Source organism: Brachyistius frenatus, unplaced genomic scaffold (assembly GCF_029030835.1).
Source record: "Brachyistius frenatus isolate BFR_SWC_R1_liver_20210118 unplaced genomic scaffold, ASM2903083v1 Contig_116, whole genome shotgun sequence".
Lineage (NCBI taxonomy): Eukaryota > Metazoa > Chordata > Actinopteri > Embiotocidae > Brachyistius > Brachyistius frenatus.
The window spans coordinates 673441-691073 of NW_027210715.1; the positions used below are offsets into that span (position 1 = coordinate 673441).

At 43.2% G+C, this 17633-nt stretch overlaps 1 protein-coding gene across 1 annotated transcript; it reads right to left on the minus strand.

Moving 5' to 3' along the window:
* Positions 1 to 85: 85 nt before the first annotated feature.
* On the minus strand, positions 86 to 17524 carry slc26a5 (solute carrier family 26 member 5). Its single transcript, XM_069713159.1, has 18 exons — positions 17337 to 17524; positions 15630 to 15961; positions 14526 to 14665; positions 14201 to 14311; positions 10159 to 10340; positions 8954 to 9118; positions 8598 to 8833; positions 8253 to 8400; positions 6249 to 6362; positions 5943 to 6020; positions 5694 to 5789; positions 4810 to 4916; positions 4521 to 4590; positions 4333 to 4425; positions 3550 to 3654; positions 3003 to 3209; positions 2823 to 2877; positions 86 to 1006 (listed from the first exon to the last, which is right to left on the minus strand). Exons 2-18 carry the CDS (start codon positions 15806 to 15808, stop codon positions 858 to 860), a joined length of 2235 nt encoding a protein of 744 aa, XP_069569260.1. The 5' UTR covers positions 15809 to 15961; positions 17337 to 17524; the 3' UTR covers positions 86 to 857.
* Between the last annotated feature and the right edge of the window lie 109 nt (positions 17525 to 17633).

Here is a 17633-nt window from a genome sequence, read left to right on the forward strand (position 1 = left end):
AGTCTCAGTGCTTTGTAAAATAACCATAAAGCAACTCGAAGGCATCCTGTGTTATTCAGTAACGGCACAACTAATCTCTTTTTTTATGGCATTATACTAAAATGTCCACTAACAGAATATCTATTATACGGGTTTCATTTCAACAGTAGTGCAATTGTACTGTAACATGATACTGTGAACTGACCAGTGATGTCATCTCTGATGGTTTAAATACTTTACATAGAAACACAGCTGACAGTAACGCTGACATCCATCCTGACTAGTCTGTAACCACGTACATTTAGTACCAGCATGATGATGAGATGGTCAGTTTCTCATTCATTAACACCACAGCCTTCCAGAAATGACTAGAAAAGAGCTACAGCAGCTAACCGTTAAATGCCCCCCTCCCTGCCTCCCCCCTCCCCCTCTCCCCTTCCTCACCTACCCCACAGCAGTGACAACTTCACCACAACTGCAAAAAGACAATAACAATGCAACTTTTCAACACTCGACATGTCGGTGTGCTCTGCTGAGAGGATGCAGAGGTGTAAGGCTGCAGGAATGTCAGCTGGAAATTCTGTTTTTCAATTTGTGATCAGAAAAAAAAAAAAGTCACAGAAAACCTTGAATCTTGCTGCTCTTGGTACTTGGAATCAACCGAGGTCGTCGGACTCTTAACGGAGCGGCCTCATAAGAACGAAAAAACATCCACCTGAGCTATGAACACTCCTCTATTCAATATGAGTGATTGTACAGTTCCTCTATACTGGCACACGCTGCTCCCTACGCTCGGTTTGGGGTGGGGTGGGGACCCGTCCAGTTTGAGGACGTCGTTCGTGGGATTTAGTCCCCGGTTGCAGGTCGTCTCCTCCCGGTCAGGTCACCTCGGTGGTCGGAGCAGCGGGCCGGTGGGCGTTGGAGTGCTGACAGTGCAGCACGGCGTCGTGGACGGTGGGGAACACCATGCGTGTTGTCGTGTCCCCGGTGAAGAACTGCAAGGTGTCCAGCTCAGCCAATAGGCTTCCTTGTAAATCAAAGCAGAGATAAGATCAGTCAGAGCAGAAACTCATACTGCAGCATGCACATATGAATCATCGGGTTCTTTTGTTCCATAAAGGAACTTGATGATCGTCCACCAGAAAACGTTATTTTAACGTGATTTCACCACCTTCACTTTGAAGCTCATATCTTGGTCATTTTAGGGGAAAACCATTCATGCTGTATTCATGTCCTACATCTCAGAGGACAGTCCAGGCTATCCAGAGCCTTCATTATTTACAAGATTTTGAATGCTAGCCTTTATATGGAGGAATATCATAAATTCTTAAATTGTTATATTTTTACATGTATTTCACCATAAGATATAGTCAGCAGAGATATTGTTTTATAATTGTGTAGAGGTGATTGTCTAGAATTTGACAACATCTGAACCACGTTTGTGGGACACTGTATGACTCAGCAATTTGGAAAAAAATGTGTGTACTGCCTGAAGGTAAATAAATGTCATGAATGACTCCGGGGGTCCAAAACCAGGGACTCACGCTCATAACATACAAACTGTGATATGTGCTAATAACTCAGCTGTAGTGTAGACCCGCATATACGTTACGGTCATCTATTTTCATACAAAGTGGGATGTAATGTCAGCCCTCTGTTGGAGACCGGACAGAGGGCAGCCGAGATTTCAAAACTGCACTATCTGAAAACACTTTATCGTACGGAGACGACGGGCTTCGTCAGAAAGGGCGAGTTCTGATGTTTACGACCCAAATTCAACTTTCGATTATCCGCGCAACGCTTCGTCGCAGACGACGCACCGACATTTCTGGGAAGCTGAAGTCACTCGGTCCATCTCTAAGGGTTCAACCAGATAACTCCTCTGCTGACAAACAGTCACCTTCTTTCAATACAAATGAAATATTCAAATGCTACTGTGAGGATGGGTCAGGTGGTTCTGCCGTTACAGGCCGAGGCTGCTGGAGGACCTCGTTATACACCGAGCTTCTTTCCTCTCAATCTTTAACTCTCTGTACACTCATATCTCACCCTTACATCTCATTCACTTCATGCTTTTTCTCTCCTGTAGTTTTTTCTTATTATCTGTTGTCTCCATTCAGTTCCCTCGCTCGTGCAGTTTCTCTTCTTTCTTTTCCAGATGTCCCGTCATGGAGCTGCATGTCTCTGATCTGCGCTTGTCGTCTCCACCAACAGTTCTTCTCTTCTATCTCTATGCTGTCCTTTTCTCTCTCTGCTCTCCTCTCACCCCAACCAGTCGAGGCAGATGGCCGCCCACCTCTGATCCTGGTTCTGTCGGAGGTTTCTTCCTGTTAAGAGGGAGTTTTTTCTTCCTTAAAGAGGAGTTTTTTTTCGCTCTTAGCTTATGTGGGAATTGTTGAATTGTTGGGTTTCTCTGTTTAATATTGTAAAGTCTTGCTGTAAGGACGTTAATGTAAATGGTCTGTACTTGTATAGCGCTTTATCACCTTTCGGTCTCAAAGCGCTTTAACATGGTTTTCCCATTCACACATTAATGAGACGATCACCATGCAAGGTGCTGCCATCAGGAGCAACTTAGAGTGCAGTGTCTTGCTCAAGAGCACTTAGGCATGTGGACAGGAGGAGCTGGGGATTGAACCACCAACCTTCCGATTAGTGTGCGAGCCACAGCCTCCCATGTTAAGTGCCATGAAATAACCTATGTTGTGATTTGGCGTTATATAAATAAAAAATTTAAAAAAAAATTTGAATTAAACAGCACAGCTGTAGATATTTCCATGTCTCACAAAATTATTGTAATTACACTCGAAGAAATAATGAGGAAAGTCTTGATGTTTACTTACTGTTGCAGCCGGCTATGACCACCCGGACATCCACAGCTGCATACTCCTTGATGACCTGCACAGACACACACAGTTGTGACTAAAGCAGCATTTAACATCTAGAATTCTAGATTTAGCTCCTCTCCGTGTGCTCTGTGAGTCGTCCTGATCAATACAGTCCACTAAAGAACAGACAGGCACCTGTTTGATGGCTTTGGCGCCCACAGAGTCGATGAAGTTGGCAGACGTCCAGTCCAGGACGACGGAGTGGACGGCGCAGAGACGCTCGAGGAAGACGGCTTCTTCGGAGTTGGAGTCACTGCGTCTGTCCTCCAGCTGTCCGTTCTTCTGCACCTCCATCACATGGTTCTCCGGTAAAACCTCATGGGTCACTGCCTCCTCCTTGTACTGGAGACACATGAAAGAAAGTGTTTGTTTACAGTGATATTAAAGGGCTGGACAAAATACAGTTTTGTGTCGTCTCCTAACAGAATTTCTAAGTGCACAAGTTTCTTTCTTTTTTTCTTTTGGGGCCACAAAGTCCTGAGAAACGTCAACTGTTAAAACCTCTTGAGGGTCTCACACTCCCTGGTAACATACTGGGAAACAACTTTTTTACACAAGCCCACACACAATGGACAAAAAAGGTCAAGTGCACAACACGCTTTATATCTACACTGTCAGTAAACCGGCAGTGTAGACAGACAACAAGCAACCAGGAGGAGAAGAAAGGAAAAGGGTCATTCACCTTGGCACAAATCTTCATTGGAGAGGAGTAGCCACTGTTTGTCTTCTCCTTCCGCTTTTTCCAGCCTTTCCTGGCAGCTTGGATGAGTTCAGGGTTCACTCCCGTCTGGAAGGTCACAAAGAATAGATCTGCTAAAAGGACATCATGCTTTCGTTCTTCCTCACTTATCAGAAAGTTAATGAAGTTTTTTACACCAGTGATTTAGGTGTTGGGAAACCTTTTTGCTTCTATAATATTATCCTTTGTTTACTCAGGTTGCCTTTTGTTTTATGTTAAATTTAGTTTGAAAATCTAACAGTTTTACATGATACACCAAAAAAATTTCAAGAAATCAGGAGGGTTTGAATACTTTTCACAGCAGTGTAATTCTGCATCTTTGTTCTATTTGACTTTTTTAACGTGGGTCCAGAGACTCACCTCAAACTGTACACCTAAACTTGTTGCTAAGACAACGGCTGCAGATAAATTTCTATCCAGCTAGACACTAAGTAATGAAAAAAGGTCCAGGCCCTGATGAAGGAGTTTTATTTCTCTGCATGTCATCCTCCTCTCCTCCTGTTGCTCTCACCATAAAACTGTTTGCTCACATCCTCAACAGTCTATCCGTCACCACATTGTTTTCACATCCATATAATTACGTGTTTCTGGGGAACAGCAGCAGTTAAAGTCCGGGGATAAAATGTTGTTTCTAATGTTCCTCTCCTCCACAGATGTTAAAGGGATAGGTGTCTTTTTCTGCGTCACCCTTATATCCACACACAAACACAGAGAAGCTAGGATTACCTTCTCCTTCAGGGCGTTCACATAAAGGTCACTGTTAGCAAAGTAGATTGAAGAGTTGGAGTGGAAAATCTTAATCCCTTTGTATTCAGCCACCTGGGAACAAAAACACAAATCCCAAATAGTCTGAATTCAGGCCAAGTGGACGTGGTGGGAAACTTTGATCCTGTTGTGTCTTCTCACAGACTCACCTCCTCGTACTCGTCCACGTCACAGTACAGCCCGGTGTTGGGAACGTGGCCCAGGAGGGAACTTTTAGGGCTGAAAGACGAGGAGAAAGCTTAGAAACACACCGTGTCCACATCTCAAGGAAATGGCAATAAGCTCCTCTGTTAGCGAGCTTCAAGCATCCAAACGTGCTCGTGCAAAGGTATGTCCGTGCTCTGACAGGTGGCATTGAGTTTATTTAGGTAAAATAGGAGAACAATATGATGAAAACAAAAATAAATGAATATTCCAGCCAAAGACAAGCAGCTGTACCTCTGTGTCCTGTAGATGACTGTTACTATGGCGAATGGGATGGCCACCATGAGGCCGTAGTCCAGACCCAGCAGCACTGATGCTACAAAGGCTACCAGCCAGATGGCCTGAGAGAGAAGAAAGAGAAATACAACGACATGACGCTTCACAGCTGAGGGAGAACACAACACGCACCGCTCTAACGTCCTCCATCAACCGGCATGTGAGAGAAGGTCGCTACGTCTCACTGGTGTTTAGTTATGGTTGAAAGAAATCACATTTAATCTGATAATATTGATGTTTAAAATTACTACATTCAGCACCTTAGAGGCTCAAATTGGCAATTGTTTTATTAATTAATTGAAAATAAGCAGAAAAGGGAAGCAAACCTTTAAATTCGTATATCCCATTAACTGTACATGATACATATACTGACCCAATTAGATCAGACTTTCCTTTACTGTCAAGATTCCCTCTGAACCAGATGGGTTTAGAGTTAGACTCCTGAATAAAAAGGAAATTAACTCTTTATTGGATTCAAAACATGAATAGCCAAATTCATTCAGCACTAACTCTTCTCTCTTGAAACACATGTCTTTTACATATTTACAACAGCTGCCAGGAACCTGAAAAGGTGCATCAATATGTCTAAAATCACCTGGTAAAATACACAGCGTCGGGTTAAATCAGTGGAGGAAAATGCACTCCACTGAATAATTTGTTGCATTTTGATGTTCTGGCTAATGTTACTAATAGTAACAGGCTGTTTTGGGAGCAGTTTAAATCAGACCTGTCCATCACAGGGGAGTGAACAGGGCCTGCTCACACAAAACAAGACTTCAACCTGCTCGTTTTGCATCTTCAGGTCATCATGGGATTGTTTCCTGTTGATTTGAAGTACTGACCAGTTCGATCTTGCTGGTCCTCCACAGATTAGGAATGTCTCTGAACTGCTTGAACATCCCCAGCAAGTTGACCATGATGATGGCAGCCAGCGCAGTCTGGGAACCAGAAACACACCGAGAACAGAATCAGTGGAGCTGTCAGCCCTCGTCTGTCCAGCAGAACGGGTCAAAATAAATATGATTTTGTCCAGTTCCACCTGTGACAGGAAGCTGGAAGCTCTGGGTCATTAATTCCACAACTTCACCCACCTGAGGGAGCGGCTGGAAGACAAAACCGATGGCCACCACCACCAGCAGCACCACGAGAGACGCCAGCAGCCCGGCGATCTGAACACACAGAGCGAGGCGATAATTATGGTTTTATAGCACCAATTTAGATATCAGTGTAATCACTCCTGCAGTGGAACTCTGTGTGTGTGTGTGTGTGTGTGTGTGTGTGTGTGTGTGTGTGTGTGTGTGTGTGTGTGTGTGTGTGTGTGTGTGTGTGTGTGTGTGTGTGTGTGTGTGTGTGTGTGTGTGTGTGTGTGTGTGTGTGTGTGTGTGTGTGTGTGTCACCTGTGTTTTCCCTCCAGTGCTCTCCTGCACCAGACTCCTCGACATGGAGCAAGTGATGGCGAAGGTTTGGAAGAAAGAGCTGATGAAGTTACACAGGCCGAGAGCGATCAGCTCCTGAAAGCAGAAAACGTGACAGTTTGAATGAAAAAGGGATGTTGTTTGGAAACGTGTTTGAATAGCTCCAGGACACCCCAGCGAACTACAGTGTGTCAATAAAGAAAGATGTTGACACAGTGAACTCCGGAGAGGCTTCATTACATCCTCAAGCACAGACAGATCAATCCTGCTGACTGAATAGAGACTTTCTAGAGGCTCATTCTTCAAGCCAAATCAGACACTTTTAACATACTGTATATTAATTCAAATAAGAGAGAATCAGGGAGAAAACCTTTCACTTCCAGACAGCTAAGAATTACAGTTGTCATGGATAAAGACATCAAAAAGATCTGAAGTCTGAAACATGCCAACTTTCCCAGAAAATGACTTGGACTGCTTCCAACAGTGTGACAAGAGAGAGTGATACTGTGACTGACAGGCACGCTACACAAATATTTGTTTAACATGTTGCTGTACGTCATGTTTCACCTTTACTCGAAAAACAGCTTCATTGATGAAGACTTTACCCATTTATAAATTATAGATTATACATTATACAGTTCATGCAGGATAAGCAGGTTACGCAGATAATCGGCTCGCACGTTGACGTTCACTGTAGAAACCTGGTTACTGTTACAGTGTGTGTTGGTGATCATCTGACAGCTGTTTGAACCCACACTCTAAATAAAACTAAAAACGACATGATAGAAAACATGTTCTTTTTACATGATGAAGTTACAATGTAAACCACATTTTACTGCCTTACAGTTGTACGTATCCACCAAACTGTCAGGTTTACTTCCACGTCTGTCCAGACTCATACTGTAGCGAAGACTGTTGGACAATAAAGTTGATTCTGATTCACAGTTGACAATATTTCAAATATGGATGTTTCTGCCATTTAAAGACACAGATGTTTCACACGTGTGTGAAGCTGCTTTTTAGTTCATTTAGTTTCCAACCAAATGTGAGACACACAAATCGCAGCATGTCCCAACCTCCCTTTTTTATTCCCGAGTTATGGCATTAAATAACCAGCAGGAAAGTGTTTAAGCAGAACAACATGATGTCACAGTGAAGTTGACCTTTTTGATATAAAATGTCATCACTTCATCATTTTTTTTTCCTATTTGACATTTGTGTGAAATCTGGTCATTGTTAACAGCCACAAATAGGTTTTGTGAAAGGTGAAGAACTTCTCTATCGGTGTTCCTGAGATATCGCATATCTGACAGACAGACAGACAGACAGACAGACGGACAACCTGAGAACATGACGTCTCCAGTCGCTGCTGTCACTGGAGGAATGTAACACGACACTTTGTCTGGGCCGAAACTAAAAGTACAGTCAGAGAAGTGTAAAACAGGCTTAAAGGTTAAGGTGAAAGTCTAAAAAGATTTTAACCTCAGATTAAGTTGGATTTGATAAATACTGATGGTGTTTCTGTCCTCACAGAAAATGCAGATGCTTCAATTTTTCTGATGTTCAACTTGCAGCCTTTGAAACTAACTCATCTAGACTTGTAAAGGACACTTAGTCTTAGTCTCTTTAGATGGAATTCATTTGAATATCAAACAACATATCACTCCGTGAAATGATCTCTCCTTTCATCCAGCTGTTCTGCTCTGCCATGTCAGCGATATTTTCCATTGAACATGTTTACATGATCGGACACTTATTTACCAATTCACATGGCAAGAAATCAGCTGTGTCTAGGACAGATCAAGTTTCTCTAGTCCTCCACCCTGATTATAGAAAACAAAATCATGTTCTGTTTTACACAATGTCTAAAAAAAAATGAGGTTCTTAAAGCAGAACAACTGTAACCCCGGTTACTTAAGTGCATGCAAACAAACTGCTAGAGTTTATCTGTAGCTCGTCAGCAGCTCCTTACATGTCCACACTCACCTGGTTGCCGTCCACGCTGTAACCGTGTTTCAGGGCAAAGGTCTTGGCGAGTGAGATGCCCATTGAGAATCCAACGATCGCTACAGCGAAGGAGTCGGTGACCAAGCTGGGTAACAGAGAGAACTCTGGGACGGCAGGAGGGAGAAGCCTGAGAACACGGAAGAAAACACTTTCAGCTCATCCACCTCGGTGTGTCAAGGATTTTTCAGCCGAGATCTTGTGGTGGTTCTTTTTACGGTTTAAAGTTGGAAACAAGAACCGACAGCAAAAATATAAAACACAAGTTCTCCAATACATCCAGATGTTCGCCTCAATAAACTCCCCTGACAAAGAGCGAGCACCTACCCTGTTGGTATCTTCCCGACCACGTCCACCTTGTGGTTGTCGGACAACGACAAACCGTACGACACGCCCGTCGACACTAAAACCACGATGATCTCTCCGGGGATGGGAATGGGCAGCTTCTTCTTGAAACGTTCGTTAAGGTCTTTGACAGCATAAAGAAAAACGAGGCACCCGAGGCCCAGGACGAGGGTGGAGACGTTGGTGGTGGTGATGTCCGTGACCACTGCTGTGACGCTCTGGGGTGATAAGAGGCATGATGATGTAAAAGCCATTCACTTGTTGCGTTTATCAGATATACTGTAAATGCAAATCCTTCCTCCCTCCTACAAACACTCCAGGAGCTGCTAGAAACTCACGTAAACAGCAGAGAGGGGTCCAGTGAAGCGCTGCGTTTTCACCCCCAGCAGGTACTTCAGCTGGGAGATGAAGACGTGCAGGGATGCTGCTGTAGTGAAGCCTCGCACCAGAGGCTCCGTGAGGTAGATCGCCACGAAGCCGAACCGGAGAAGACCGAAGACAATCTGAAAAGAAAGCAAACGACAATTAAGAAAGCAAGAAGTAGCGAAGCTGCGAGGTGACGGCTTCATTTCAAATAAAAAAAATGTAAATCCAGTGAATCCAATGAAAATTTGGAATAACGAGCAGAATGTTTGAGACATGATTCTAAAATGTGTTTTTTTTTTCTACGGCAATTAAAACATAAAGGCTGTTCTGTAATCTTCATGTTTGTTTAGGGGGGCTTCAGCCCCAACAACCCCCCCTGCTAGTCACCAATGCCGTTAGCTTCCATCCAGTCTTCAATTATGTTGTGTGATGCTTCTTTTTTCTGTCATGTGGTCGGCTGAACACGACAGCACAAAAAAAAAATAAACTAACAAACATTACCTGAAAAAACAAGTGACTACGGTGTGAGACGAACTTTAATGAAACCCAACGTGTGTCTTAAACTCTTAAAAAGAGCAAATATGACGTGATTTGGCAGCTTCAGCGTATGTTTTTATCTGCTGTCTTACCTTTGAAAACACAGGTCCTTCTTCACAGAAAAGAAGCCTACAGCATTGATAGGCCATTACTTCTAAGCTGTAACCAATCAGATAAAGCTGTGGGCGGGACATTGCTCAACACCCAGAGGTGGTGACTGCAGAATGAGAGACGGCTGCATCGGAGCCAAAGCAGTGCATTTTTAAATTGATTTATTTTATCGGTGATTGAATACAAAAACGTACCATCCATCCATTATCTATACCCGCTTTATCCTGAACAGGGTCACGGGGGGGCCACAGCCCACCCCAGCTCACTTTCGGACGAATGCAGGGTACACCCTGGACAGGTCGCCAGCCTATCATAGGGCCTAAAAAACATACCGATATGGATAATTGTAAAAATGCTAAATATCGGCCCTGAAAATTGGCCAGGCCGATAATCCTCCTTTGGGTAAACTCTTGGGTAAACTCTTTTTTTTTTTTTGGTGTGAAACACTCTGAGCAATCTCTTCCCTTTTGTCTTTGTGAACAGCAGCTTGCGGTTGCTGGCTGAGTGTGTTGGATGTTTGGAGGCTGACCTGGATGACTCCCACCAGGGTAGTGAGCACCACGGCCACCTGGACCCTCCTGAAGTCACGAGTCTCCACGTCCAGGACCGCAGACATGTTGGATCCGTTGGCAGGGAGAAGAATAAACTTGGAGTCCGGGACCTCCCTCACCACCACGCCTCCAATCATCAGACTTATGACAGCGAAGGTGCCTGCAGGTCATAAACAGACGCAAACACTTTAACAGCCATCTGTCCAACTTCATGTCAGTCATCTTTCCAGGCTCTGGACAGTATTATATGCAAGCGTGTGCGTGCGCGCGCGTGTGTGTGTGCGTGTGTGTGTGTGTGTGTGTGAGACTGCACTCCATCATGTGTCGTATCCCTGTGAGTGAAAAGGCCATGTTGCCCAGCACTTGAACAGCAGCCCAGTTATTCTGTCTCTCTCTGCCAGCAGTTAAGAGATCCTCATTTCCACGGCAACCTGCAATCAGGCCAGATGTCAGACAGAGGCCATTCACCAGTAAGGAGCGCTGCCGTGTTCTTTTTCAGATCGACTCTTTAGTTTCGAAAGGTTGAACAGCTTGGGTTTATCGTGCCCGTTTGGTCAGCGGGACTTAAAGGTTGAACTGACATTTGAGATGACTTGGACCCCGAGGTAGAAAAACATATGTCAATCCCCTCCCCAAGTGTGCTGATCAAACGGTGGTCTAAAATGAGTCCCAAAAGAAAGATGGCAATTTGGCTTCACCTCTGAATATGAGAATGAGGTGGTGGCTTTTAAATGAGGACATTTTTCATTGATCTGAACTGGAGCCAGAAATGTTTTCCCGCCTCCAACCCTTGTTATTGCATATAAATGTGAGTAAGCATGAGAATCCATTCAGACCTACAGGTTTTATCTGTCATTCAAGTATTTTTATAAAACGTTGCCAAATAATCGAGAAAAAAAAAGACAGAAAAATATATTTTTGTCTTTTAAGGGGTTTCTGTTTCCCCACCATCCATAACTTATCAAATAGATTTCTTTTTGTACATACTGACTGTTTAGAGTATATTTTGTCAGTTTTCCAGGATGAACACACAACATGTTAAAAAACCCCACACACACAGTTCCAGTGTATTTAGTATTTGCTTCTGCACGTGTGCTCCATGTGTTGAGTTTGCAAAACAACTGCAAACTCGCACTGATGCAACCTTCAGTCGGTGCAGCTCATCGTGGAAATGCTTGACCTTTGCTCCTCCTATTTTCAGGCCTGCTGCCTTGAGGTGTCGTGATGTTCAGTGGAGTCCTGAACTTCGAGTGTGTGTATGCGAGTGTGTGCGAGTGTGTGCGAGTGTGTGTGTGTGCGTGTGTGTGCGTGCGAGCAGCCCAGTTATTCCCTCTCACTGCCAGAACTTGAGGTATCATCATTTCCACACCGTGTCCAGGGGAGATGTTGGGCGGAGGCCATTTTGCAATCAAGTCAGCTGCTTCTTGTTGCGTTTAATTTCGATCAGCTGGTTTCTTTTATTGTTCCCATTTGTCAGATGTACTCGTGTGTCACGGCTGACGGGCGGGGTCACTAAAGTTTCTCAATCCTTGCTGCTCACGTCAGCTGAGAAAACGCTTATCACAATTGGATGAACATATTTCCTGCTCATCTCATTTTTAGTTTTATTATTTAGGAACATGATCCAGTATTTCATATCTGGGAGTGGCAAAAGTATGTGAACCTCCAGGAACCTCTCACTGCAGCAGTGAGAAGCCGTTTTCTTTTCTACACCGCTGGTTTTTCCTGCTGTGAATTAACAAGTCCGGGTTAAACCACTGAATTGTATTTGCATTTTGTTTCTGCGATACGTACTTTTAATGTCTAACCGGAGACATTTGTTTGTTGTTTTGGGAGCTGCTCACCTCTGTAGATGAACTGCTTCCTTCGAAACTCGATTCATTCTGTGCTGCTGGTCCTTCTTGGAGGAGTGGGGAGGTTGCAAAGCTACATGTCTCTGATCAACTGCTACAAGTGATACTTAGTTTAAGTTTTGGCGCTGACAAAAACTTTCTCTGCAAAATAAAAGTCATGAAAACAATCTAAGAAATCGTATCTTATTTTGCGATTTTTTTTTTTTTGCATTACGATGTACTTTTCAGGTGTCAATCTGGTCAATTAACTGTTTTCAGTGACAGTTTTTTTTGTATTTTTAAATTTCTCAGGTTTCTGTGCCAATCTTTTGTTTTTCAGTTCCAACTCTCTGTCACCATTTTGCCGTGGAGAGATAGATGGGATTTGAGGGGGCCAAGGAGTACAGGACGTACATAGAATTTGCATACTTATAGGAAGCATCACTCCTTCTGAACCTGCCGTCCAGTCAGAAGAAGACTGACATGACCCTGACCACCAGTTCTCCTGCACCTCCCTGACTTTGCTCAGACTGCATGCAAATCTGATTTGTTTCTTAAATCAGATCTTTAAGAAAGACTGCACGGACTGATATTTGCAAGTGAGAGGACCAGATTTTGTGTGTCCAGGGTTCACCAGCCTATCTGCACTGGTTGCTGCGGTAACGATGTACACGTAGCTGTGCTGGTGATGGGTGTCGACCTCTGGTTAATTTTAACCAATCAGCATGTGCCCAAACCGGCCCTGTGTCCACCATCATGTTTTTTTCCAGCATTTTCATTAAATTGTTTTAATGAGCGCCAGCAGCCTAACAAGGTGCCGACCGTTTTATTCTTCGGGAATTTTTTTCGGTCAGCAAGAGTTGAAAAATATAACACGGCGCTCGTCACTGTCACCAGCCGTCCAATCACAGTGAAGGAGGGACGGGACAACAGCGGGTAACCACCGACACTGGTCGCTGATTGGTCCGCCCTCGGTGGCTGTGCAAACATTAATATGAGCTACAAGTTACCAGACTGCATTCAGAGCGAAGAAAACTGAAGCTGTGAGCAACAGTCGGTGCAGTCGGATCGATTGCGATTTGCAAAAATCGAATTTGATGTGATTCTTTGCTTCCCAGATTTTCAAAAATTAATCTGGATACAATCTGAATATGACAAGAAACGGATTCTGGCTGGAAGTCGGAACAGCGCCCACATTGGTTTCTTTCTATGGTTGTTTTTCACATCGAACCGGGCTGGACTCAAGATGACTATTGACAGATGATCTACTGGAAGAAGTGGCAACAACAGTTATTATGTCGGCTCGCTAAGCCGTGGTTAATGTTAGATCTCCCATCCTCTGATGCCTTTTGTTCTCTGGGAGTTTGGGGATCATGTTACCGTTGCTGCACAAGGTCCGAACGCGTTCTAACATATAATGTTTTGCAGTATCACACGGACAGCACCAGCAAACACAAACATCACAAACCACCTCAGAGGGCAGGAGATCTCGCAGCGTCAAACAAACAGACAAACATGAAGGGAAAAAAATCTGAAGATTGACATTGAAAGGCTGCAAAATAAAATAAGATATACGGATTGCTAGATTGTAATTTTTAAGAGTGTATTTTATTTTAATGGGAACTTTTTTTTTTTTTTTTTTTTGGTCAATATGTGTTTCAGTGCCAATACAACAACAATTCAAGCATTTCAATGCCGATGATTACTGTTTTCACTTTCAGGTTGTTGTTTTTTTCAAAGCTAAACTTTACTGTCACTCTTGTAACTCTGTTCACAAGGCAGTCACACCAGACACGGAAAGGGAAGGCTCACATGCTTCTGCCACTCACAAAATATGTAACATTAGATCATTTTCCTCAATAAATAACAGACCAAGCATAATAATCTTTATCTCATCTGTTCAATTGGGTTCTCTTAAATCTACTTTAAGGAGTTGTGTGAAAATAATGATGATATTTTGGGTTATATTTATGCAAATCGATTTTCAAGCACCACTGTAGATACCTGCAGCAATAACAGGGCCACTTTACAAGATTATTGCTGTAAAAAATAAAATCTGTTGGGAACCATGAAAAAGTGAGTCCAGTCTGGCACCGCCCACAGGTGGCGGCACCGGTTTCAGCTTGGAGGGACAGATTCACGACCCAAAAGCAAAACCTCTAACTGAGACTTGAACTTAATTTCTCACCTATTGAAATGTGTCTGGACGTGCCAAAGAAGGTGTACAGCAGGACGGGGTAGAACGAGGAGTACAGACCGTAAACCGGAGGAACAGCCGCCAGCATGGCGTAGGCCAGCCCTGTGGAACGAGGGGAAGGGAGAGATGTAAAGCAAACAGTCCCAGCAGCAAAGCGATTGCATCACAAAGTCAGAGTACAGATAGCAAAACAAACACCGCGTGAAGCCGAAAGCGGCTCGGCGGGACCGGCCAGCCGGGCCTTCACCCCATTTAACCCTTTGTGTTACCGCAGGTGGCTACTGTAACAACACTACAGGGACCGCAGCGGACTGACCTTGAGGGAGCTGCACGACTCCCGTGCTGAGACCCGAGACCACGTCTGAGAAGAGGTTCTGCTTCACCGGATAGGACGGCAGCCACGTTAGAATGGGCAGGAAGTTCAGAGCTACCGCCTTCGCCTTCTTCGACGAACACCTACGAAATGAGGCGGAAAATGTTCATTTTGTATCGGTTTGCCATAATGAAAACATAATGCAGGCTTTTCAAGTCGCATCACAGAAAATATTTATTTGATGTTTGATGTTTTTTGGGTTGTAGCTCTTCTACGTGCTTCTCTTCCTTACTTACTGAGAATATTTCTGCTGCACTCACCTGCCTCCTTATTGACTGTAAACCTAGAAAGTTTGCACTGTGCATTGTAAACACTGACAAGAGATATTTGTTCATTTTAACATCCTGCTAGAAACTGACAATCGTTAAAAAAAAAATTAGATTTTTATGTTGAAAATTTAGAGATTTCAGATGTTTTACATGAGTAAACAAGTAAATAATTAAATATTATTTTGGCTCTGCTTCTCTAATGCAGTTCTACATCGTTGATCATTCAGCGTCTTTGTAATAATAATTCAACAAAACAACAAGTTTGAATATGTCACTGTGCTGTGGGAAATTGTTAGCATGCATTTTCACATTTCCTGACGTTTTTACAGACTAAAACATGTGATCAGTTTGTGTTTTAGATCAATCGGTTCGTTCCTCATTCTATATAATGGTGGAATAAAAAGAAAAACATTCACGTCTTGAAATTTCTTACATTTGACAAAATGTTTGGCATTTTTGTTCAGTCGATGTCTTAAATTAAAAGTCCATCATCAAAACTGTTGTTGAATGAGCAGTTCAATTTATTGATTCATCAAATGCACTTTTGAAAAAACTTTTGACTTTTTAAATCTATAGTACTTAACTCCCAGAATCAGCGACTTTTTATTGTCTTCTGGATTTAATTTGATGAGGAATACATTAAAAACTATACAGACCTGAGACCTGCAGAAATATTTCCTCTTTGACTGGTGTGGATGTGTCTGCACAGATTCAACGACGTGTTCGACAGAACTTCAGCAGGACAAATGGACAGAAACATTTCAGTCTCCGGACTTACTGGAACTTCTCTGCCAGCCTCTGTCGGAGGGTCGACGAGTCTTCTTTGCGGTGGCGAAGCTTCGTCCGGATGAACGCTTCGTCGTAGACCGGACGCTCTATCCTGTACGTCAGCTGTGAGTCTGCGTCCTCCCGAGAGGCTGCTGCTGCTGCTGCTGCTGCTTCTTCTTCTTGCTCCATGACTGAGGCAGCGGGGATGATTGTAGCGAATCAGAGTCTCTTTATCTCCTGTGTAGTTTATCTCTCCCACGACTTCATCTCTGTCCTTGTTCTGACTGGTGTGCTTTCATTCCTTAAACGGCTCCAATATCCGTCTGTCTGTGCTTCCTTGTTCTGCTCAGAGGGGAGAGGAGAAGAAAAAATAAAACATGTAATTCAACAAGCAGCGGCGACGACAACCAGCCAGGCCTGTGTTCGTTTCTGTGCTGATGACAGACTTGGGTCGATTTTGCAGAGCCATCAGTTTTGAGGAAATGTTTTATCTGATTTGTAGTAAATATTTGGTCGTTGGCCAGCAAAGGTTGCATCATATTTCATCTACCACTGGGAAAACGTTTGCTGAGAGCACGTAGAGTTTCCTCTGGGCAGGTCTGAACAGAATCTTTCACGGCACAGAGCAAACCTTTCTTTCAAAAATCTTGTAAACCAACATGCCTTCATGTTTTACGTGGTATTTTCATTCTTCATTTTTCAATGTCAATTAGTCTGCCATTTGTTTTTTGGTTTTTTTTCACAAGTTTGGTCTTCAAAATGTCAGAATGGTGAAAAATGTCAACAAGTGTTTCCCAAAGCCAAAAGTGCAGCCAAAGATTTGTGGTTTTGTAGCAGCCAGCTGTCTCCAACCCAAAGATATTCTGTTTGTATCACAGAGGTTGAAAGGGACCAGAAACTATTCACATTTAAAAAAAAAAAAAAAACTGGAATCAGAAAATATATGCATTTTTTCGATTTAATCAATTATCAAAACAGTTAGCTATTAATTTTCTGTCGCTCAACTAGTCAATTAATCGACTGATTGCAGCTCTAAAAGAAATGAATTGTATTTTCCGTCAGATGGAGATGTGACAACAGAAAACTCCGACACCAACAAAAGAGGTGTTGACGGTTGAAGAAATAGTTGCAAGGGCAAAAAAACCCATCAGTGTTAATGTAAACTTGATGACTGGTAAAGCATGTACAGTGAACTTATTCCAGGTTTTTAGTTGTCAAGCACACTCAAGACAATTTTGACATCCGTTTAAAATATGTGTAGTACGACTTCATGTCTAAATCTAGACGTGGTTTTGTGTTTTGAGTGCGATCATTAATTAGGTTATTTCCTCTGTAGAATAAGCCCTGTGAAAAGGATGTCCTGGTGTCGTTTTGTTGGTTGGTTGGTTTCCCTCCATCTTCATAAGTTCCGTTGAGAGATCAAATCAAATAAACGCGACTCGTCAGGTTTCATGTTCAGATTCAATCTGACGCACAAACAGTTGAGGCTCGTGCTTCTTCTCACTTGTTAGCAAACCAACTTATACTGTCGAGATAAATGAGGTGCAGTGACATAAAAAAATAAAATAAAATTACGTTTTCAATGTGAATCCAAGACAAATATGAACTAAGCGGTCATGTCGGGATTATCCTCTGTGACAGCGGAGCTCTTCCTCTCGCTAGTCACAGTTTAGCATTGAAGCTAACACCGAGATGCTAGCAAAGACAGGTCTCTTACCTCTGTCCTCCTCGTTGAGCATCAATGCAGCATGCAGCCTAAAGGACAACACGGATTTCTAAATTGATGTCTTTGGTTGAAGTTTAACAAGGGCGACGTGCTTTCAGGGCAGCTGACAGTAACGACCTCTTACGATAAGACAAAGATAGTTTATCTTGAAAGGATGAATTACTCTGGTGGGAAATATCTGATACCTTCCGGCCTGCAACGACGTTCGCGCATGCGTTGTCCCCTTGCAGTTGGGCCAGTTTGTGGTCCAAATATAAAATGGTATTTGATGGCTTTCTGTCACATATT